This window comes from Jaculus jaculus, chromosome 5, assembly GCF_020740685.1.
Source record: "Jaculus jaculus isolate mJacJac1 chromosome 5, mJacJac1.mat.Y.cur, whole genome shotgun sequence".
Taxonomy (NCBI): domain Eukaryota; kingdom Metazoa; phylum Chordata; class Mammalia; order Rodentia; family Dipodidae; genus Jaculus; species Jaculus jaculus.
Genome location: NC_059106.1, coordinates 80,414,339 through 80,438,073, shown reverse-complemented (window position 1 = coordinate 80,438,073; position 23,735 = coordinate 80,414,339). Strand labels below are relative to the sequence as shown.

Genomic DNA, 23,735 nt, shown 5'->3' with positions numbered 1-23,735 from the left:
ATAAATAAATAAAAATGAACAAAAAATTTAAAAAAACAACAACACTGTCTTAATGAAACTGTGATGGGGGAGGTTTGGAAATTTCTGCTGTCCCTTATACAGTCCTGAGACACCTTTGGCACACAGATTTCTAAGGAATAGTCTAAAAATTATCACACTGTTTATTTCTATGACTTTGGAATAAAAATACCTTTATAAACTGGATGTGGTAGCACATGCCTTTAATTTCAGCACTCAGGAGGCAGAGGTAGGAGGATTGCTGTGAGTTCAAGGCCACCCTGAGACTCCATAGTGAATTCCAGGTCAGCCTGAGCTGGAGTGAGACCCTACCTCGAAAAACCAACCAACCAAACAAACAAAAAAAACCTTTATAAAACAGTAATTTTACCACAGTATTAGGAAATAGGGTGAATATAATTTAATACCTCTGGGATGGAAAGATAGCTCAGAGTTAAACATGCTTGCTTGCAAAGCCTGACAGCCCAGGTTTAATTCCCCACATAATGCCTGATGCACAAAGCAGTGCATGCATTTAGAGTACATTTGCAGTGGCAATAGGTTCTGGTACACTTTTTCTCTCTCTCTCTACTTGCAAATAAATAATAAATTTAAGAAAACTTATCCTTTACTAATTATATTCCAGGTATCAAATAATTACAATACTACCTCAAGCACACACAAAGCATCTGTTAAATCTTTTTTTTTTTTTTTTTTTTTTTTTTGGTGTGTGTAAAAGAGAGAACTGGTGCACCAGGGTCTCCAGCCACTACAATCAAACTCCAGATGGGCATGCTACCTTGTGCACATCATGTGCTACCTTGCGCGCTTGTGCATTTGGCTTACATAAGAACTGGAGAGTCAAACATGGGTCTTATGCTTCGCAGGCAAGCACGTTAACCACTAAGCAATCTCTCCAGCCCCCATTAAATTTCGAGGGAGAGTGTCGCTCTAGTGAAGGCCAAGCTGGAATTCACTATGTAGTTTCAGGGTGGCCTTGAACTCATGGCAATCCTACCTCTGCCTCCCAAATGCTGGGATTAAAGACATGCACCACCACACTTGGCCTTTAAAAAATTAGTTATTTGTTTATTTGAGAGAGAGTGTATATACAAGAGCCTCTTATTGCTGAAAATGAACTCCAGAAGCATGTGCCACTTTGTGGGTCTGGCTTTACACAGAACACTAGGGAATAGAAGCCAGGCTGGCAGACTTTGCAAGCAAGTACCTTTAAAACTGTTGAGCCATCTCCCCAGCCCCCATACAAATAGTGCTATTATTAATGATATTAGTCTGTGCTTTTTTAAAAATTAATTAATTAATTAATTTGAGAGCGACAGACACAGAGAGAAAGACAGATAGAGGGAGAGAGAATGGGCGCGCCAGGGCTTCCAGCCTCTGCAAACGAACTCCAGATACGTGCGTCCCCTTGTGCATCTGGCTAACGTGGGACCTGGGGAACCGAGCCTCGAACTGGGGTCCTTAGGCTTCGCAGGCAAGCGCTTAACCGCTAAGCCATCTCTCCAGCCCAGTCTGTACTTTAAAAAAAAAAAATCAATTTAATAATCTAAGACAGAGAGAGAGAAAAAAAGGGCACGCGAGGGCCTCCAGCCACTGCAAATAAACTCCAGACCCCAAGCACCACTTTGTACAACTGGCTTACATGGGTACTGGAGAATCAAACTTAGGTCCTTAGGCTTCATAGGCAAGCACCTTAACTGCTAAGCCATCTCTCCAGCTCAAGTCTATATTTTTTTATTGAGTGTGTGTATATGTTGTAATATGTGTATGTGCATGGGTGTAAAAGCATGTGGAAGCCAGAGATGAATGTTAGGTGTCTTCCTCAATCTTTTGTCACCTTATCTTTTAATACAAGGTCTTCACTGAATCTGAAGCTCACTAATTTGGCTAAACTAACTAGCTAACAAGCAACCCAGAGATCCTCTTGTCTCCTCCAACACTGGTAGCTTTGGGTTGATAAACACATGCTGCAGTGCTTGGCTATAACATGAGTGCTGGTGATCCTCATGCTTGCATAGCACACACTTTTACCTCAGTCCTGGTCTATGGATAAGAAACGTGAGCGGGCTAGAGAGATGGCTTAGCGGTTAAGCGCTTGCCTATGAAGCCTAAGGACCCCGGTTCGAGGCTCGACTCCCCAGGACCCACGTTAGCCAGATGCACAAGGGGGCGCACGCGTCTGGAGTTCGTTTGCAGTGGCTGGAAGCCCTGGCACGCCCATTCTCTCCCTCCCTCCCACCCTCCCTCCCTCTCTCTCTATCTGCCTCTTTCTCTCTCTCTCTCTCTTCACTCTTAAATAAATAAAAACGAACAAATTGTTTAAAAAAAAAAAAAGAAACGTGAGCCCTATTACCACACTGATTGATATACTCTAAGCATTTAGTAATTAGTGAGTAAGCTTCTGAGGGTGAAGCTTGGTGTAGAGTAAGTGCTTATCATATGAGAGGCTCCAGGTTCAATCTCTACCACCAAAACAAACAATACAAAAAACTGATGAACAAAGTAAATCAATTAAGAAAATATTTGCCTCTGGTTTCAGACAATAGAAAAAAAAAAAAGAAAATATTTGCTCTGGCAGGGCATGGTAGCACATGCCTTTAATCCCAGCACTTGGGAGGCAGAGTTAGGAGGACTGCCATGAGTTCGAGGCCACCCTGAGATTACATAGTGAATTCCAGGTCAGCCTGGGCTACAGTGAAATCCTACCTCGAAAAACAAAACCAAAAAAAATTGTCATAGAAGGCTAGGGATGTAGCTCTGCTGTTTGAATGCCTACCTAGTATGTATAAAGCCCTGGGTTCAATCCCCAGCACTACATAAACTGGGGATGGTGGAACATGCCAGTAATACTAGAGCTTGTGAGGTAGAAGCAGGGAGATCAGAAGTTCAAAGTTGAGCTATAGAGATGTCTTAGCAATTAAGGCTCTTGTCTGCAAAGCCAAAGGACTTGGGTTCAATTTCCCAGAACCCATGTAAATCAGATGCACATGGGAGCGCATGTGTCTGAAGTGGAGGCCCTGGCACCCATTTTTTTTTTCTCTCTCTTTACATGCATATTTTTTTCTCTCTCTCAAATAAACAAATGAAAATAAAATTTAAAAAAATTTTAAAGTTCAAGTTGAGGCTGGAGATTGCCTAGTGGTTAAGGTGCTTGCCTGCAAAGCCTAAGAACCTGGGTTTGAGTCCTTATTACCCATGTAAAGCCAGATACACAAGGTGGCACATGTGTCTGGAGTTCATTTGCAATGGCTGGAGGACGTATTGTGCCCAATCTCTCTATATGTATATCTGCCTCTTTCTCTCTAATAAATAAATTAAATTAAAATACACTTAAAGAAAGAGTTCAGGGGCTGGAGGGATGGCTTAGCAGTTAAAGTGTTTAGCTTCAAAGCCAAAGGACCTAGATTTGATTCCCAGGACCCACATAATCCAGATGCACAAGGGGGCACACATGTCTGGAGTTCACGCCCATTCTCTCTCTCTCTCCCTCTTTCTGTCAAAAAAAGTTGAGGGCTGGAGAGATGGCACAGTGGTTAAGGCTTGAAAAAACAAAAAAAAGCAACAAAATTGTTTAAAGGCAAAACAATACAAAATAAAAACAAAACCGAAATTAAAATTTGGATCCTTTTTACTATTTTCTTTAAGGCTCTATATCTTCCCCTTCCCTACTCCCCCATAAGGTATCTGTAGCCCAGGCTGACCTGGAGTTCACTATGTAGTCTCAGGCTGGCCTTAAACTTACAGCAATCCTCCTACCTCTGCCTCCCCAATGCTGGGATTAAAGCCATGTGCCACCACACCCCACAAGGCTCTAAAGCAATTACTTTCTTGTTGCTGTGAACAAATATACAACCAGAAGCAATTGTTTTATATTTTATTTTTATCCATTTCTTTATCTGAGGAGGGGGAGAGAAGCAGAGAGAAAGAGAAAGAATGGATGCACAAGTGAACTCCAGACGCATGCATCACCATGTGCATCTGGCTTACATGGGTCCTGGGGAATTGAACCTGGGTCCTTTGGCTTTGTAGGCAAAAAGTTTTAAACACTAAACCATCTCCCCAGCCCCCAACCAGAAGCAATTTATGAAAGAATAGTGGGTGGTGAGGGAACATATCCCACCAGAATTAGGAAGCAGACAGGAAGAAGTAGATATGAGCTACAAAACTTCAAGGATTGTTCCTAGTTACCTACTTCCTCTAGCAAGGCTCCACCTCCTAAAGGCTCCAAAACTTTCCTGAACACCAACATTAGCTGCAGACCAAATAATTCAAACACTTCAGTCTAAGGAGGGCATTTTACATTCAAACCACAACAGGCGCTCTTGTTTATTATTCCTTTTTTTAAAATTTTATTTTATTTTATTTTGGGTTTTTTTCCCCCCCAAGGTAGGGTCTTTCTCGGCCAGGCTGACCTGGAATTCACTATGCAGTCTCAGGGTGGCCTCGAACTCATGGCAATCCTCCTACCTCTGCCTCCCGAGTGCTGGGATTACAGGCATGCATGTCAACACACCTGGCTTTAATTAAATTATTATTATTATTATTTGTTTTTGTTTTTCATGGTAGGGTTTCACTCTAGCCTAGGCTGACCTGGAATTCACCATGTAATCTCAGGGTGGCCTCAAACTCATAGTAATCCTCCTACCTCTACTTTCCCAGTGCTGGGATTAAAGGCATGCATCACCACACCTGGATACTTATTTATTTAAAAAAATTGGTCATTTTTATTTATTTATTTGAGAGTGACAGAGAGAGAAAGAGGCAGAGAAAGAGAAAGTGAGAGAGAATGGGCACACCAGGGCTTCCAGCCACTGTGAACGAACTCCAGACACATGCGCCCCCTTGTGCATCTGGCTATTGTGGGTCCTGAGGAATTGAGCCTCAAACCGGGATACTTAGGATTCACAGGCAAGCGCTTAACTGCTAAGCCATCTCTCCAGCCCATACTTTGTATTTTTTCAATATTTAATTTATTTGAGAGAGAGAGAATGGGCGCTCCTGGGCCTCCAACTATTGCAAATGAACTCCAGACGCATGTGCCACCTTGCGCATCTGGCTTATGTGGGTCCTGAGGAATTGAACCAAGGTCCTTTGGCTTTGTAGCCAAGCACCTTAACAGGTAAGCCATCTCTCCAGCCCTATTTATTTATTTTTATTTATTTATTTTTTTTTTTTTGAGGTAGGATCTTACTCTAGCTCAGAATGACCTGAAATTCATTATGTAATCTCAGCGTGGCTTCAAACTCACATCCGTCCTCCTACCTCTGCCTCCTGAGTGCTGGAAATAAAGGCGTGTGCCACCACCCCCGGTCTCTTTTTTCTTTTTTTTGGATACAGAAATCTCATGTAGCCAGACTCGCCTTGAACTCACTATGTAGTTGATGATAGCTTTGAACTCATGATCCTGCCTCAGCCTCTTAAGGACTGGGAATATGCCCAGTGACTCAACCTCTAGAATAAAAAGTCTTCTATAAGTATCATCTTTTTGGGAAAATTCTAAGCCTACAACTTACATTCAGGAACCATCAAACATTAACAAGTCAGACCACATACATCAAGTATGCAATTTGGAACATGATTTTTTTTTGGGGGGGGCAATACAGGGACTGAACATACAGCCTCACATATGTTAAGCAAAAGCTACACTACTGAGCTATACTCCTAGCTGAAGCAGATTTCTTATAATGCTGAGAAAGGTAGGGATACTACTGGTCACTATGAAAGCTGTGCATACAACTGTCAGTACGACAGTATCGGAGTTGTTCCACTGCATCAAAATGAAGTCAATGTGCTGAGGAAGAATAAAAATGTCTTCAATTTTCCTAATTTTCTTTTTTAAAAGATTTTTTTTTTAATTTATTAGAGACAGAGAGTGAGTGAAAATGGGTGCTCCAGGGCCTCTAGCCACTGCAAACGAATTCCAGATGCATGTGTTGCCATGTGCATCTGGCTTATGTGGGACCTGGAGAATCGAACCTAGGTCACAGGCAAATGCTTTAACCAGTAAGCTATCTCTCCAGCCCCCTTCCTAATTTTCTTTAAAAAGATGATAGATTTTGTAAGTTGACTGTTGCAGGGTTGAGTGAGTGTGCCTCAAGTAAAGAAAATAACCATAGGCTGGAAAGATAGCTTAGCAATTAAGGCACTTGCCTGCAAAGCCAAATAACCCAGGTTCAATTCTCCAGGTTCCACATAAGCCAGATGCACAAGGTGGCACATATGTTTGAAGTTTGTTTGCAGTGGCTGGAGGCCCTGGCATTCCCCATTCCCCCACTTCATCTGACCCCTTCAAAAATAAATAAAAAGAAAAAAGAAAGAAAATGACCTTGATGCAGATGTATCTGAAGTGGTGACAAAGATGTCTTGGAAAACAAATGCTATTCTAATTCAATCTCTGCAAAAATGTTTAAATCTGTCAGTACTGTAAATGCTGAACAAGTTTTGCATAATTGTGAACAGGCCTGTAGGCTCAGTTCTCTTTTTAGATGACTTTTTGTCCAACCGAAACAGACCCTCTCCCTTCAACGTGTGGTTACCATCTGTTCTCAGTGTGAAAAGAAAAGCATCAGTCTGACAGAGAAGGGCCCATAACACAGAGATGCCTCTTCCTGATTTTGACCCAGAGAATATCCCATCTAGAACCAACACATTCTCATCCTATTTATAACTCCTACCACTTCCAAAGGAACGTCTTAGCTGTCTCATCAATGAATTCATTTCAAAAGCTGGAAATCCTAGAAGAAAAAAGGCTAAAAGGAAAATTAAATCTTTATACCTTCCTAATACTATTTTACTTTACATTTTATAAAAGTTGGAACAGAAAGAAATGACCAATGTTGCAGTTTTCATTCTGAAAATACATGCTCACCTTCAGCTCCTTGTGTTTGAAGGGATCAACTGTTTTCTAATACCAACAGTAACCCTCTTGTGCAAAAACTGTCTTCCTCCATGAACTCCCTATTCACTATTCCAACAGTCTTCATTATGCCTCATCCTATATTTGCTCTTCTAGAGAAGCCAGGGTAGGGGTAAGGGCAAAAAGCACAGCTCCGAAGGATAATAAACGTGTACCTTGTTGGCAATACACAAACATACAAGGTCTCCAAAGGAAGGCAGTACTTGAGCATTTAGGAAGAAATCAAGACACCCAGGAATTCAAAACATAAACTGCTGCCAGTTAGTGTTGACTAAAGCAAACAAATTAAGCTCAGAAAATCCAATTACTCTGCCACAGCAAAGCCCAGAAATCTCTCATTACAAGAACATTTTCAATTAAGCCAAAACTACTGAGCAAAACTAGAGGGAACAACCCCCCCCACACACACCTGCCAAGTTAAATCAGAAAATCAGATGAATGTGTATGGTAGTAGTGGATAGAGGCAGCTGCTGGGAATAGCTTCTTTCCTTTTCCTGGCAGCTGATCTGTGGCAGATTATTACAAATAACACAATCTGACAAACAATTCTTACAAGAGAAAAAGTTTCTTACAAAAGAAAAACACTCCCCTGGAAAAAACTGTCAGGGCATGGTCAACCACCATGCTTTTACCCACTCACCACTTCCACAAAGCTATATGACCCAAATCACTACTCTACTCCATCCCTGCCCATAAGAACTAATGAATTCAGCTACTTGATGTGACAACAAATTGTCACATTTACATTTTCCTATGTGGTCCAACTCAATCTAATCTTCATAAGTAGTGTGTGAGCTTTAAAAAACTCCATGAACATGGGCTGGAGAGATGGCTTAGCAGTTAAGCGCTTGCCTGTGAAGCCTAAGGACCCTGGTTTGAGGCTCGATTCCCCAGGTGCCATGTTAGCCAGATGCACAAGGGGTGCACGTGTCTGGAGTTCATTTGCAGTGGATGAAGGCCCTGGCACGCCCATTCTCTCTCTCTATCTGCCTCTTTCTCTCCCTGTTGCTCTCAAATAAATAAATAAAAATGAACAACAAAAAACCTCCATGAACAATTAATTGTAATGGAAACTAGTTTAGTTTTGGCTAAAAAGTCTTAGAAAAAAATTGGTTTGCAGTCTCTGAAGTGCATATAGTAAGGGCTGACTGTCACATTGTTTTCACTAAGACTAGGGCTGCAGGTACAGGAAAGACTAGCTCTCTAATAAATGTGACAGCTCAGGGCTAACTATCCTTTTTTTTTTTTTTCTTTTTTCTTTTTTAGCTCAATCATAGGGTCATTGCAGTCCAGAACTGTTGAAGTGAGCAATCTTGCCATAGTACAGGACTGAAATTCTCCTTTCCTACCCAGTCCCTGCCCCCAACATCTCACTGGCCCTCCTCTTTTCTCTACTACACTGTCTTAGCTCAGGTCTCAAAATCTTTCCCCTGTTCTCTCACTCTAATTTTCATGCATTTTAATTTATACTCCAAGTTTCACTGCTTTTATCATTTCCCTAAATACCCTAAAACAGTGTTTTTGAAACATAAACAAGTTGAAGTTTGAGGCCACCCCGAGACTACATAGTGAATTCCAAGTCAGCCTGGGCTAGAGTGAGGTGCTACCTTGAAAAAGAAAATAATAATAATAAAATAAATAAATAAATAAGCTGGCAATAGTAGAAAGCTTCTGATTGCACAAAAAATTAATTTCAGGGCTGGAGAGACGGCTTAGTGGTTAAGGCACATGCCTACAAAGCCTAAGGACCTATATTCAATTCTCTAGGACCCACATAAGCCAAATGCCCATGGTGATGCATGAATCTGGAGTTTGTCTGCAGTGGCTAGAAGGCCTGGTGCGCCCATTATCCCGCTCTGTTTCTAATAAATAAATAAATAAATAAATAATTTTTAAATCATAATTGTAAAAAAATTAATTCCAAATAAAATAAATAATGAATCCACAGTGTTTGTGGCAGTCTCCCACATGCTTGGGCTGCAAGGTCACTGAGGAATCCTGCTGGAACTGAGCTAAAAACCTACTCCATGTAGACTAGTTGGCAGAAAGCTGGAAAAAAAAAAAAAAACTACACTGCATGCAGCTCCATGGGACAGAGTGAATTCACCAGTGGAGACAAAAAACAGTGGACATTGCAAGCCTTAAATCTGGCCACCCAGGCCAAATGAAGCAACAGGTACAATAGTGGCATGTCTGTTATAGGGAAAACCAACTGCTCTCTAATTGGACTGGATGTCTGTTCCACTTGAGAGAATACATGCCTGATGTAGAATATCTATGACAGGGGGAAGTCATGATGCTTAGGGGGTATAACATCTGCTGGTCTGTGCCTAAATGTGCATATTATGCTTACCAAACTGGTAAGCACTTTTGCATAATGTTCATACCCATATATTATGCTACTCTGATTTTTGGTTACAGAAGCTTCTCTTTTCAGATGACAGTGACCTTGGGATGACTCAGAAGGCACCATGGTGCTGAGAAGTAACAGAGGAGTGCTCAGCACTGAAATATCTCTAACACACCTTCTAAGGCTCAGGGTACATTGTGGAAGAGGTGGCAGAAAGAAACAGCCAAAGGAAGGACTCCTTACAATGTGCTCCTCCAGACACAAAATGGCCTGGATATCCATGACCTCACAGTGCCTGACACCACCTACACAAGACCATAATAATAGAAGCAAAAAGTGGGGCATGATGGCACATGCCTTTAATCCCCGCACTTAGGAGGGAGAGGTAGGAGGACTGCCATGAGTTTTAGGCCATCCTGAGACTACATATTTAATTCCAGGTCAGCCTGGACCAGAGTGAGACCCTACCTCAAAATCCCCCCACCAAAAAAAATAGGAGCAAAAGATGATGACATCAAAATAAAGAGACAGCACTTGGGAGGCAGAGGTAGGAGGATCGCCATGAGTTCAAGGCCACCCTGAGACTACAGAGTTAATTCCAGGTCAGCCTAGACCAGAGTGAGATCCTACCTCAAAAAAAAAAAAAATTAAAATAAAAAATTTTAAAAAATAATAAATAAAGAGAGACCGAGAAGGGGAGAGGAAATGAGAGTGGAGTTTCAAAGGGGAAAGTGGGGGGAGGGAGGGAATTACCACAGGATATTGTTTATAATCATGGAAGTTGTCAATAAAAAAAAATTACAGTCCACAAGAGAGAAGCACCATATCACATTTAAAGGCAAATACATCAGATTTCTCAGAAGGAAGTCTTAAATGCCAGGAGGGCATGGAATGATGTATTTCAAGTTCTGAAAAAAAGGAACTACCAACCAAGATATCTAGCAAGGCTGTCCTTCACAGTTGAAGGAGAAATAAAGACCTTCCACAACAAAGATAAATTAATGGATTTTGTGACCACTGGAATGGAATTGCAAAAGTTGCTTAAGGGTGTCTTACATCCAGAGGAGAAAAACTTTGACAAAGCGCCATCATTAAAACATGTGAATAGGGCTGGGCATGGTGGCACATGCCTTTAATCCCAGCACTTGGGAGGAAGAGGTAGAAGGATTGCTGTGAGTTCAAGGCCACCCTGAGACTCCATAGTGAATTTCAGATCAGGCTGGGCTACAGTGAGACCCTATCTCAAAAATAAATAAATAAATAACAACAACAACACAACAAAACCACATGTGAATAGGGCTGGAGAGATGGCTTAGTGGTTAAGGCATTTGCCTGTAAAGCCAAAGGACCCAGGTTCCATTCCCCAAGACCCACGTAAGCCAGATGCACAAGTAGCAAATACGTCTAGAGTTTGTATGCAGTGGTTACAGGTCCTGGGGTGCCCATTCTCTTTCTGTCTCCTCTTTCTCTTTCTCTGCTTGAAAACAAACAAATAAACTTAAAAAACAAAACAAAACCATGTGGATAAACTGGGTGTGGTGGTGCACACCTTTAATCCCAGCACCTTGGAGGCAGAGATAGTAGGATCTCTGAGTTAAAGGCTAGTCTGGAAGTACAGAGTGAGTTCCAGGTCATCCTGGACTAGAGAAGGACGCTAGCTTGAAAAATTTAAAAAAATAAAATAAAAAGTGATAAATTCTAAAGAAAATATAGATCTACCTGAGAGAGAGAGAGAGAGTGGGGGGGGAGCATCAAATTACCACTATAGTAAACAATTCAAGAGAAGAGTAAATGAACAGCAAAGTACATTCACAACTACCAGAAGAAAACCAGCAAAAAGGACAGGACCAAATACATAACATATGCAGCCTGAATGTAAATAATTAGGAGGACACAGACTGGCTGATGGGAAGGACCCAACAAAACATTGTAAGAGACACATCTCACCCGTGTGGACATAAAACTGGAAGGATGAAAAATAAAATTCCAAGCAACTGGGATCCAAAAACTAGCAGGAGGAGATAGATTAACCAAACAGTCTTAATATGTGTTAAAGAAAGGTTACTACATGTTAACATGGGGAGCAATCTGTCACAGTATGATAAGTATATGTGCAACAAGTGGGGGAGCCATATACAAGGATTGACAACTGCACTGCAACAAGTTTCTACCACAAAGCAAGCGGAGTAGTCTTTGCCATCGCTCCATCTCAGGAGACGCCTAATGCATCAAAAAATTTCAGAGTCGTGCATGGTGGTGCACGTCTTTAATCCCAGCACTCGGGAGGCAGAGGGAGGAGTATCGCCATAAATTCAAGGCTACCCTGAGACTACTGAGTGAATTCCAGGTCAGCCTAAGCTAGAGTAAGAACCCACCCCTCGAAAAAACAAAAAACAAAACAAAACAAAAAGATCTTTCATCCAAAGGACCTGAAAGTCAGATACTTAGTCACACCTGGCCTACAAGTTTATGAATGATTTTTTCTTTAGTCATCAGACAAATCAATACAATGAAATTACCAAAACATGTGAGAGTTTGAAGGTGTATGTGGGTAGAACCTGTTTGGAATACAATCTGGGGGTTCCTCCAACCATATGATCCAGTTATTCCATTTCTAGGTGTGTATCAGGAAACAGATGTAAACTTCTGTTTATTAAGGAACTTCACAGTAACTACAATGTGAAATCAGCCTAAGTGCCAGTCAATAAATGACTGTTAGAGATTATGGTACATATGCTACGGTGTCCAGCTGTTAAGAATGAGATTCTATGAGCGGGCGTGGTGGCTCACGCCTTTAATCCCAGCACTGGGGAGGCAGAGGTAGGAGGCTCAGCGTGAGTTCAAGGCCACCCTGAGATGACAGAGTGAATTCCAGGCCAGCCTGGACTAGTGTGAGACCCTACCTCAAAAAACCAAAAAAAAAAAAAAAAAAAAAAAAAAAGAATGAGGGTTCTGTCAGTGTCATGAATACAGAGTCAGAAGATGCTGCTTTCACATACGGGAACAAGATGGTTTCAAAGTAGAAGCACTAAAAGGGCCGAAGGGAAGCAGGAAGAGGTTTCAAGGGTGGTGGGCATGATCAATGCACCATATATTCCTGAATTGAAATTCACTATTTGTACAATTGTTACAATAAATATGAAGAAATGAAAAAACAACAACATGTTTGTGGCAGTCTCACCCATGTTGCATTAATTTTACTGCAGCCTTGGTTCTGAACACACAACATGAGCACTTTGCACTGGGCATGTTGTCATACCATGCAGTACCAATGAATACTGCCCGAAACACCTGCTCAGATTTGAGAATGTTGTATGTTATAAATTGCAGTGTTTTTACTGCTCTTAGAGAAATATAATGGTTTAATTATGGTAAACCAAAACTTGATATTTTCCTGCTGCCATTCCTCAGCATGTAAGTATCTAATCAGTGGGCGATGGATGAAGCTCAGTTGGTAGAGTGCCTGCCTAGCATGAATGAAGTCCTGTGTTCTATCCAAACACTACATAAAACCAAGTATGGTGGCACATACCTGTAATCCCAGGACTTGGGAGGTAGATACAGGAGTTCAGGGTCAACCTTGGCTACATGGCAAATTCAAAGCCAGACTGAGCTATACTAGACTCTGCCTCATAAAACAAACAGCCTGGCATGATGGCTTACCTGTAATCCCAGCACTTTGGTAGGTAGAAAAGAAAAAGGAGGAAAAGGAAGGCTGGAGAGATGGCTCAGCAGTTAAAGAAGCTTGCTTGCAAAGCCTACCACCTGGGTGTGATTCCCTAGTACCCCAAGCAAAGCCAGATGCACAAAGTGGTACTTGAGTTTGGAATTTGTTTACAGCATCAACAGGCCTTGCTGCACTTTTTAATTCTTTTTCCAGCCTTCAAACTACCTACATTTCTTTCCTCCTTCTTTCCCTTTCTCCCTCCTTCCTCCATTTAGTCTTGGGTGGTCTGGAACTCACTAGACCAGGCTGCTTTCAAACCTGCAGTGACCTCCCTGTCTCCTTCCCTAAGTACCAGAATAATAAGAAAATCAGAGAAAAGAGGTTATAGGGTTACTATAGGGTCTGCAAATCGTGAATGTTAGGGCTACTTAGAAAGGAAGAACTTGGACTCAGGAATTAAGCTTAACCACAGAGCTGGCAAGTTTTCTGACTATTCAATGAAATACAGGACTATAGAAGTCCTGCGCACAGACCAAAATCCCAGCAAGCAGCAAGCTGAGACGGTCAGATGAGAAAAAGTTCAAGCTTGGGGCTGGGATTTAGCTCAGTGGATGAACACTTTCCTAGCAACCTAGCAAGCACAAAGCCCTGGGTTCAGTCCTTAGCACCAAAAAATAAAAAATAAAAAAAATCAAGCTTGTGGAGATATATGGTTAGTACCATCAAGCAAAGCTTTAGGGAAAGTGGGGAAGAGGAGGGAAGTATCATAGTTTATTGTCTATAAGTATAGAAGTTGTCAATAAAAAATAAAAAAATTTTGAAAAGCAAAATGTTACTGAGATTTGACCAAGGGGAGGAAATAAAAAGCAATAATAATAAAATGACTTAAAACCATCTACATCTAACTTGGTTCTGTCATAATGCCTGGAATGTTCACTATCCCATGAGCCATGTCAAAAGAAAGCACCATCAGGGATATACTGAGGCCCTCCTGGCAACCACAGCCCACCAAAGCAGTCACAAGAAAGTAAGTTACCACTTAATCTTTAGGCAAGCTGAGACCAAGCTCTCAGATCTTTCTTTGAACAAACTATACTTATTCTTTCCAGATAAAAATCTGACAAAAACAAAACCTTGGGCAAAAGGAAAGATTCCAGGAAAGACTGACAGAGATTTGTAATTTGATAAGGACATCAAACACTCAAATGAAAATAACTACATTTAGCTTTTTAACATCTAAAAATAGAATGTTTGCTCAATCTTTCTAATAAGCTGTCTTCAGAATGGGGATTTTATCAATTTTTCTTTGTTGTAGCATGTTAGCTCTTTCATAAGACATGTAACAATAGCACTTTTGCTAGATCAAAGGAGTTAAATAATTAGACTTCTAACACCTATCCCTATTTTCTGGGTTGTGAAACTGAGGCACAGGGTAAGTGAGGTTTGCCTGAGGCCAGCCAGTCTCAACTCTGACATTTCTAAATTAAGGGAAGCAATATGAGAACCCGCAATATAAGATAGGTGCTTTAAACACAGGCTACAGTACTCTTACAGAGTTACTATAGTTAGGTCCCTTAAATGTACTTCACTAATCTGCTCTCAGAATACTTATCCTAAGGAATACCCATATTCTATTTTGTTTTATTTTTAAAAAATATTTATTTATTTATTCATGTATTAGAGAGAGGGAGAGAGTATGGGCACATGAGGGCCTCTAGCCATGGCTGCAAATGAACCCCAATACACCCCATACACCACCATGTGCATCTGGCTTATGTGGGTTCCGGAAAGTCAAACCTAGTTCCTTAGGATTTGTAGGTAAGCGCCTTAACTGCTAAGCCATCTCTCCAGCCCCCACTTTTTTGGGGGGAGGGTTCGAGGTAGGGTCTCACTCTAGCCTAGGATGACCTGGAATTCACTATGTAGTCCCAAGGTGGCCTCACACTCACGGCGATCCTCCTACCTCTGCCTCCCAAGTGCTGGAATTAAAGGTGTGCACCACCTCGCCTGGCTTGCCCCCCCCTCATTTTTATTAAAATAAAGATAGAGCTGAACAGATGGCTTGTTGGTTAAGGCACTCACCCCTAAAGCCAAAGAACCCAGGTTCAAATCCCCAGGACCCACATAAGCCAGATGCACAAGGGGGAGCATGCATCTGGAGTTCATTTGCAGCAGCTGAAACACACGGCGGGCCCATTCTCTCCCTTTCTCTGTCTCTCTCAAGCAAATAAAATAAATTTGAAAAATAAAAATTGAAATTTACATAATCCCTTCCTACCAACTTCCTTTGTTCCTTCTTTCCAACCCCTCATCACTGAGCTTCCTTTCCTACTATTCTCTCTTCTACTTTAATGCTCTTTTTGTTGTTTTGCTATCATCCACACAAACCTGTTGATGGGCCCATTATTATGAAGGTCTTGTGCAGGTAATGACAGCCACTGTGAGGTCACGGCTAATCACCTTTTCTGAGGAAGGGCCTCTTTCATTGGTCTGGAGCACACCAATTAGGCTAGATTGGCTGGCTAGTGAGCCCCAGGGGTCCACCTGTCTCCACCTTCCCAGTGTGAAGATTACAAACATGTGCAAAGACTCTTGGCTTTTTTACATGCATTTGGGGGATTGAACTCAGGTCCTCATGCTTGCATGGCAAACACTTTAATGACTGAGCTAGCTTTATCCCAGCCCTTTCTTAGTATAGTTCAGAGAAATAAAGATCTTTGTAAAAGTATAGGGCTAGAGTGATGGCTTAGCAATTAGGTGCTTATCTATAAAGCCTAACAACCAGGGCTCAAGTTCCCAGAACCCACATAAAGCCAAATGCACAAATTGACACATGCATCTTGAATTCATTTACAGTGGCTGCAGGCCCTGGCATGCCCATTCTCTCATGTGCTCTGTCACTCTCTGCTTGAAAATAAATAAATGGGGCTGGAGAGATGGCACTTGCCTACCAGGTTTGATTCCCCAGTACCCATCCATGTAAGCCAGATACACAAGGTGGTGCATGCATCTGGAGTGTGTTTGCAGTGGCTAGAGGCCCTGGTGCATACATTCTTTCTCTCTACCTGCCTTTCTTTTTCTCTATCTGCCTCTCTTTCCCAAATAAATAAATAGTAACGAAAACAAATAAATAATGTAAAACTTTAGATGTATACGGTTACCCTAAGTGAGGTCTTCCGATCACATAATACAGAGTTTAAAACATCCTCTTATATTTCAGCTTTGCAGTAATTCCTCACTTGGTAAAATATAGAGTCTTCAATGCCGCCCCCCCCCCCAATTCTTTTTTAAAATTTATTTTCGTTATTTGAGAGAGAGAGAAAAGAAAGGTAGATAGAGAGAATTGGCACGCCAGGTCCTTCAACCATGACAAACAAACTCCAGAAGCACGTGCCACCTGTGCATCTTGCTTACATGGGTCCTGGGGAATTGATTCTGGGTTCTTTTGGTTTCGCAGGCAAGCTCCTTAACCGCCAAGCCATCCCTCCAGATCCTACAAATGTTTTTTAAAAGATTTATTCTATCCTATTCCCACTAGGAATGTTTATCTTTCCTTACATGCCTACTATTACATATTCTTATTCTTTCTTCTTTATTTGTGTGAGAGAAAGAAACAGACAGACACAGAGAGGCAGGCAGGGAGAAAGACAGAATGATTATAGGCATACCAGGACCTCCTTCCACTGGGAGGCTTTGCAAACAAGTACCTTTAACTGCTGAGCCAACTCTCCAGTGCAAATTCCTACTCTTTCTGCAAGACTCAATTCACAAATCACATGCACATGCATGACGCTTTCCTAATAAGCAAATCCACACAATGTTTTTTGCTGTTCTTCTATAGGGTACCTGCTACTCTCCTCACTTTTCCTTATTTTTAAAAATTTTTTAATTTTTATCTTTTGGCTTTTCAAGGTAGGGTCTCACTCTAGCCCAGGCTGACCTGGAATTCACTATGGAGTCTCAGGGTGGCCTCGAACTCATGACAATCCTCCTACCTCTGCCGCCTGAGTGCTGGGATTAAAGGCGTGCACCACCACGCCTGGCTTCACTTTTCCTTATTATGCCTCTCACCCCTTCACTACTGCACTCTATAAAAATACAATTTTGGGGCTGGAGGGATGACTTAGCAGTTAGGGCACATGCCTGCGAAGCCTAAGGACACAAAATTGATTCTCCAGGTCCCATGTAACCCAGATACAGATGGTGGCGCGAGCATCTGGAGATCATTTGCAGTAGCTGGAGGCCCTGGCACGACTGATCTCTCTCTTTCTCATTAGTAAATAGATTTTTAAAAATAATGAGTTTTAAAAATACAATTTTTCAGGCTGGAGAGATGGCTTAGCGGTTAAGCGCTTGTCTGTGAAGCCTAAGGACCCCAGTTCGAGGCTTGATTCTCCAGGACCCACGTCAGCCAGATGCACAAGGGGGTGCGCATGTCTGGAGTTCCTTTGCAGTGGCTGTAAGCCCTGGCGCGTCCATTCTCTCTCTCTCTCTCTGCCTCTTTCTGTCTCTGTCACTCTCAAATAAATAAATAAAAATGAACAAAAAAATTTAGAAATACAATTTTGGGGTTGGAGAGATGGTTTAGAGGTAAAGGCACTACCTGCAAAGCCTAAAGACTCACATTCAACTCTCCAGGTCCCACATAAGCAGACACACAAAGTGACACAAGTGCACAAGGGAGCGCACCCATCTGGAGTTTGATTGCCATGGCTGAGACCCTGGTATGCTAATTCTCTCACTTGCATTAAAAAACAAAAAAAAAAGAGGCCAATCTGTTGGGCTTGCCTCAAACACAAGAACAAAAGGTACAATTTTCACTGAGACATAGGCCATCTGGCTGTTCTTCCACACATTAACCTTTTACTCAATGCATTTACTGAGACTTTAGCACCTAATTCATAGTAATAGACAGTGGGGCTACAGGTGGTACAGATAACTGCTTAGTAGCACAGGGAGCTGTCGAAGAAGTGTGTCTTTCTTTTGTTTGAGCTTGGTATTAAAAAAGCAATTCTGAGCTGGGTGTGGTGGCACACACCTTTAATTCCAGCACTCGGGAGGCAGAGAGAGGTAGGAGGATAGCCTTGAGTTTGAGGCCACCCTGAGATTACATAGTGAATTCCAGGTCAGCCTGGGCCAGAGTGAGACTCTGAAATAAATAAATAAGCAATTCTGGGGTGAAGAGGTAGCTCAGTGGTTAAAGGCACTTGCTTGCCTAAGGACTCAGGTTCAATTCTCTAGTACCCACATAAAGCCAGATGCACAAGGTGGCACATGCGTCTGGAGTTCATTTGCAGTGGCTAGAGGCCCAGGTGCACCCATTCTCTTTATCTCCTCCTTTTTCTCTCTGAAATAAATATATACATAAAATATTAAAAATTTTTTTTTAAATTTATTTATTTGAGGGCTGGAGAGATGGCTTAGCGGTTAAGCGCTTGCCTGTGAAGCCTAAGGACTCTGGTTCGAGGCTCGGTTCCCCAGGTCCCACATGAGCCAGATGCCCAAGGGGGCGCACGCGTCTGGAGTTTGTTTGCAGAGGCTGGAAGCCCTGGCGTGCCCATTCTCTCTCTCTCCCTCTATGTGTCCTTCTGTGTCTGTCGCTCTCAAATAAATAAATTAAAAAAAAAAAAAAAAAGAATATGGGAGTCTTTTAAAAAAAAATTAGAATCCAGGAGTGGTGGTGCATGCCTTTAATCCCAGCACTCGGGAGGCAGAGGTAGGAGGATTATCATGAGTTCAAGGCCACCCTGAGATTACATAGTGAATTCCAGGTCAGCCTGAGCTACAGCAAGATCCTACCTCTAAAAACCAAACAAATTAAAACAAACAAACAAAACTAAATACACACACACACACACACACACACACATATTTTAATTTAAAAAGAGTTGGACTCCTTTCAGATAATAGTAAAATGAAATATAGGAATGTAACACACAAAAGAAAAGAAGCAAAGTCCCTAGATGATCGCTCTGTGGCAGACCCAGAGAACAATTACAAGATGGAACACAATTCTTTCTCTATGTGATTTTCATTCTCTCTCTCTCAAATAAATAAATAAATAAAGCAAAAACAAAAGTGCTTAAGAAGGGCTGGAGAGATGTCTTAGCAACTAAGGCACTTGCTTGTGAAGCCTAAGGACCCAGGTTTGATTCCCCAATACCCATGTAAGCCTGATGCACAAGGTGGAAAACGTGTCTGGAGTTTGTTTGCAGTGGATAGAAACCCTGGTGCGCCCATTCTCTATGAGATTTTTCATTCTCTCTCTCAAGTAAATAAATAAAGTAAAAAAAAAAAAAAAAGAATGGAGCTGCATGTAGTGGTGCACACCTTTAATCCCAGCACTAAGGAGGCAAAGGCAAAGGGATTGCCATGAGTTAGAAGCCACCAGGAGACTACATAGTGAATTCCAGGTCAGCTTGGGCTACAGTGAGAACCTACCTTGAAAAAAACAAACAAAGAAACACACAAACAAACAAAAAAAGATGGAACAGAAGGGATGAATCCCAGGAGGGTTCTCTCACAGGAAAAGAAACAATATTATCATGGGATAATTTATGTTTTAAACATGTTTCAGGGCTGGAGAGATGGCTTAGTTATTAAGGCATTTGCCTGCGAAGCCAAAGGAACCTGGTTCTCTAGGACCCACGTAAGCCAGATGCACAAGGGGGTTCATGCATCTGTAGTTCATTTGCAGTGGCTAGAGGCCCTGTCACACCCATTCTTTCTCTCTGCCTTTCTCTCAAATAAATAAACAAAGATGAAATATTAAAAAAAAAACATGTTTCAGACTGCTGTTCCTTTTAGAAAGACTAAATTAGAATTTAGAAAGAATTAATTAGTGATAAACACAGAAATCTTGGGGCTGGAGACTTGGCTTAGTGGTTAAGGCACTTGCATGTGAAGCCAAAGGACCTAGGTTCAATTCCCCAGGACCCATGTAAGCCAGATATACAAGGGGTGCATGTATCTGGAGTTCGTTTGCTAGAGGCCCTGGTGCGGCCAATCTCTGTCTGTCTTTCTTTTCTCTATCTCTCTCACTGCTTGCAAATAAGTAAAATAAAATAAAATTTAAAAGAAACCACAGAAGGCTGCAGAGATGGCTTAGCGGCTAAGCACTTGCCTGTGAAGCCTAAGGACCCCTGTTTGAGGCTTGATTCCCCGGGACCCACGTTAGCCAGATGCACAAGGGGGTGCACGTGTCTGGAATTCGTTTTCAGTGGCTGGAGGCCCTGGTATGCCCATTCTCTCTCTCTTTCTTTCTCTCTATCTGCCTCTTTCTCTGTCTGTCACTCTCAAATAAATAAATAAAAATGAACAACAAAAAAAAAGAAACCACAGAAATCTAATCAACTTTAAAATAACTTGGATCACCAGCTGCCTGGCTGGAGGAGGCGTCACTGGGGGCAGATCATGTAATCCAGCCCAAACTGTGTGGTGGCACACACTTTAATCCCAGCACTTAGGAGACAGAGGTAGGACGATCACTGTGAGTTCAAGGCCGCCCTGAGATACATAATGAGTTCCAGGTCAGCTTGAGCTAGAGTAAGACCCTACCTCAAAGAAACAAAACCAAACAAAAAACAACGGAGCCATGCATGGTGGTGCATGCCTTTAATCCCAGTGCTCTAGAGGCAAAGGTAGGAGAATCGTCATGAGTTCGAGGCCACCCTGAGACTACATAGTGAATTCCAGGTCAGTCTGAGCTAGAGTGAAACCCTACCTTGGAAAACAAAACAAAACAAAACACAAAGGTGTACTTGGGGGAAGATCTGAATTCCAGCTCTAAGGTATGCACAATAGTTTGAGCTCTGGTGGTGTTTGTGTCTGATGCTTTGCTTTTTGGTGTTTGCTAACTGGTGGTGGTTTCGCTCTGCTTTGATCTGTGAAAGGGGGCCAGTTTCTTTCCCACAGATGGAACTGTAAGCTGCCTGAAGTAAATCCCTTCCTCCCATATACTGTGTTTGGTTAGATATTCATCTCAGCATTGTGGAGCTAACTACAACAATAAGCAAGATCCTGTCTCAAAAATAATCAAAAAAGTCCAAACATGGGCTGGAGAGATGGCTTAGCGGTTAAGCGCTTGCCTGCGAAGCCTAAGGACCCCAGTTCAAGGCTTGATTCCCCAGGACCCATGTAAGCCAGAGACATAAGGTGGCACATGCATCTGGAGCTCATTTGCAGTGGCTGGAGGCCCTGGAGTGCCCATTCTCTACCTGCCTGTTTCTCCTTTGTCACTATCAAATAAGTAAATAAAAAAATTTAAAAAACAGCATGTGCCACCACACCCGGCTAATAAATAAATAAATATCAAACATTTATTGAACAGTTTATTTTAAAAGATAATATTTTATTGATATTAAATTATTAATTACATAGTAGATTTTTAAAAGGAAAGTGCAATATCAGTACACCATATGGCTTACCTAAAAAACACCTTCATGTCAGGCATGATGGCACATACATGCCTTTAATACCAGCACTTGGGAAGCTAAGGTAGGAGACTAGCTGTAAGTTCAAGGCCAGGCTGGAGGTACAGAGTGAGTTCTAGGCCATCCTGGATACAGTAAGATCCTACTTTATTAAACAAAAACACACAAACAAAAAAAAAAGACTTTATAATTAATTTAATAAAAATTATGATATAAACTGGGCGTGGTGGCTCACATATTTAATTAATCCCAGCAGTCAGGAGGCAGAAGTAGGAGGATTACCAAGAGTTTGAGGCCACCCTGAGACTACAGAGTGCATTTCAGAGCAGCCTGGGCTAGAGGAAGATCCTACCTCAAAAAAAAAGAGAGAAAAAAAAAGTCTAGTAGTAGGGGTTGAAGAGATACCTCACCGGTTAAAGGCACTTGCTTATAAAACCTGCTGAAGCCAGGCGTGGTGGCACACGCCTTTAATCCCCCCAGCATTTGGGAGGCAGGGGTAGGAGGACTGCCATGAGTTCAAGGCCACCCTGAGACTACCTAGTGAATTTCAGGTCAGCCTGGGTTAGAGTGAGATCCTACTTCAAAAAGAAAAAACAAAATACATACACACAAAAACCCAAGAAGTAGTAATATATTTGGGTATGGCAGGAAGATTGCTGATAGTTCAAGTCCAGCCTGAGTTACACAGTAAAACCATGTCTCCAAGACAACCCTGAGACTAAACAGTGAGCTAAAATAAGACCCTACCTCAAAAAGAGAGAGAAAGAGAGAGAGAAAGAGAATATATTAAATAGTGTGATAGTGCATGTCTGTAATTCCAGTACTTGGGAAGTGGAGGTAGGAGAGTTAGGAGTGTTTAAGATCATCCTCAGCTATATAGATGGTTTGTTTTGAAAACTTTAAAGCTTTGAAAAACAAGTATTATTAATAATATCCAGTAACAATTAAGGTCAAGAAATAGATTTTTTAGAGGGCTGGAGAGATTGCTCAGGGGTTAAGGCACTTGCCTGCGAAACCTAACAACCTGGGTTCAATTCCCCAGTACCCACATAAAGCCAGATGCACAAAGTAGTGCATACATCTGGAGTTTGTTTGCAGCAGCTAGAGGCCCTGGCACATCCATTCTTGATCTGTCTCTCTCTGCTTGCAAATAAGTAAATAAAAGTATTTTATTTGTTTTTGTTTTTTTGAGGTAGGGTCTTGCTGCAACCCAGGCTGACCTAGAACTCACTTTATAGTCCCAGGGTGGCCTCAAACTTAAGGCTATCTTCCTGCCTCTGCCTCCAAAGTACTGGATTAAAGACATGTGACACCATACCCAGCTAAAAATATTTTAAAAATAAAAAATAAAGCTTTTTTTACCGTAAGTTTTGGATATATGAAGCGTAGAGAATCTGCAGTTCCCATGTCAGCCTCATCAGGAATGCACACAATATCTAGCTTCATTTTCATCTTGAATTCTGCACAAAGAGCCTTTTGAATATCTTTGGTTGTAATCACAATGACTTCTACAGGATGAAAGAAAAGAGAACAAAATGCAAAAAAATCATTCATTTGGACAATTTCACTATTTCAGTTAGATGTGGTCTGTTTCTAGGTATAATAATAATTCCTGGATGAGGTGGGACGTGCCTATAATCCCAACACGTGGCAGGTGAAGGCAGCCTCGAAGATCAGGAGTACTTCTGACTACATACTGAGTTTGACACCAACCTCACCACCCCTACCAAAACAATAACTGCTATTATTAAGCCTTTTCAATGTGTTTCAGGAATATTCCTCAACTAATTATTGCAACAATCTCACTTTGAAAATAAGAACCCTCAGGCTAGGGAATTGGCTCAGTGGCTGAAGTTACTTGCTTGCAAAGCCCACCAGCCCAGGTTCAATTCCCCAGTACCCATGTAAAGCCAGGTGAACAAAGTGGTACAAGCATCTGGAATTGTCTGCATCAGCAAGAGGAGCTGGAGTGCCCATTCTCTTTCTCTCTCTCTGCCTATCTCTCAATATTTAGAACCTTATAATGTGGTGACTCATGCCTTTTATCAGGAGAGGCTAAGGTAGGAGGATCATTTTAAGTTTGAGCCCTGGAGTGTCCATTCTCTCTCCTCTATCTCTTTCTCTCTAATAAACAAATAAATAATTTTAAAATAAGATATTTTGGGGCCTTTACCCCCTCCTACCTACCTTTTCATGTACAGTTCTCTATACCTTCCTCCTCATTCACTCTTCAAAAAAATTTTTTTAATTTATTTGAGAGAGGGGGAAAATGGGTACAGAGAATGAAAATGGGTGCACCAGGGTCTCCGGCCACTCCAAACTCCAGATGCATGCACCACCTTGTGCATCTGG

The 23,735-nt window shown here is 41.7% G+C and overlaps 1 protein-coding gene across 1 annotated transcript in view; it reads right to left on the bottom strand.

The window, feature by feature from the left end:
- Positions 1 to 23,735, bottom strand: part of Eif2b3 (eukaryotic translation initiation factor 2B subunit gamma) — a 101,659-nt gene that overhangs the window by 58,065 nt on the left and 19,859 nt on the right. The window contains exon 3 of the mRNA XM_045150152.1: positions 22,746 to 22,891. Coding sequence (XP_045006087.1) covers positions 22,746 to 22,891 — 146 coding nt within the window. The remainder of the gene's footprint in view (positions 1 to 22,745; positions 22,892 to 23,735) is intronic.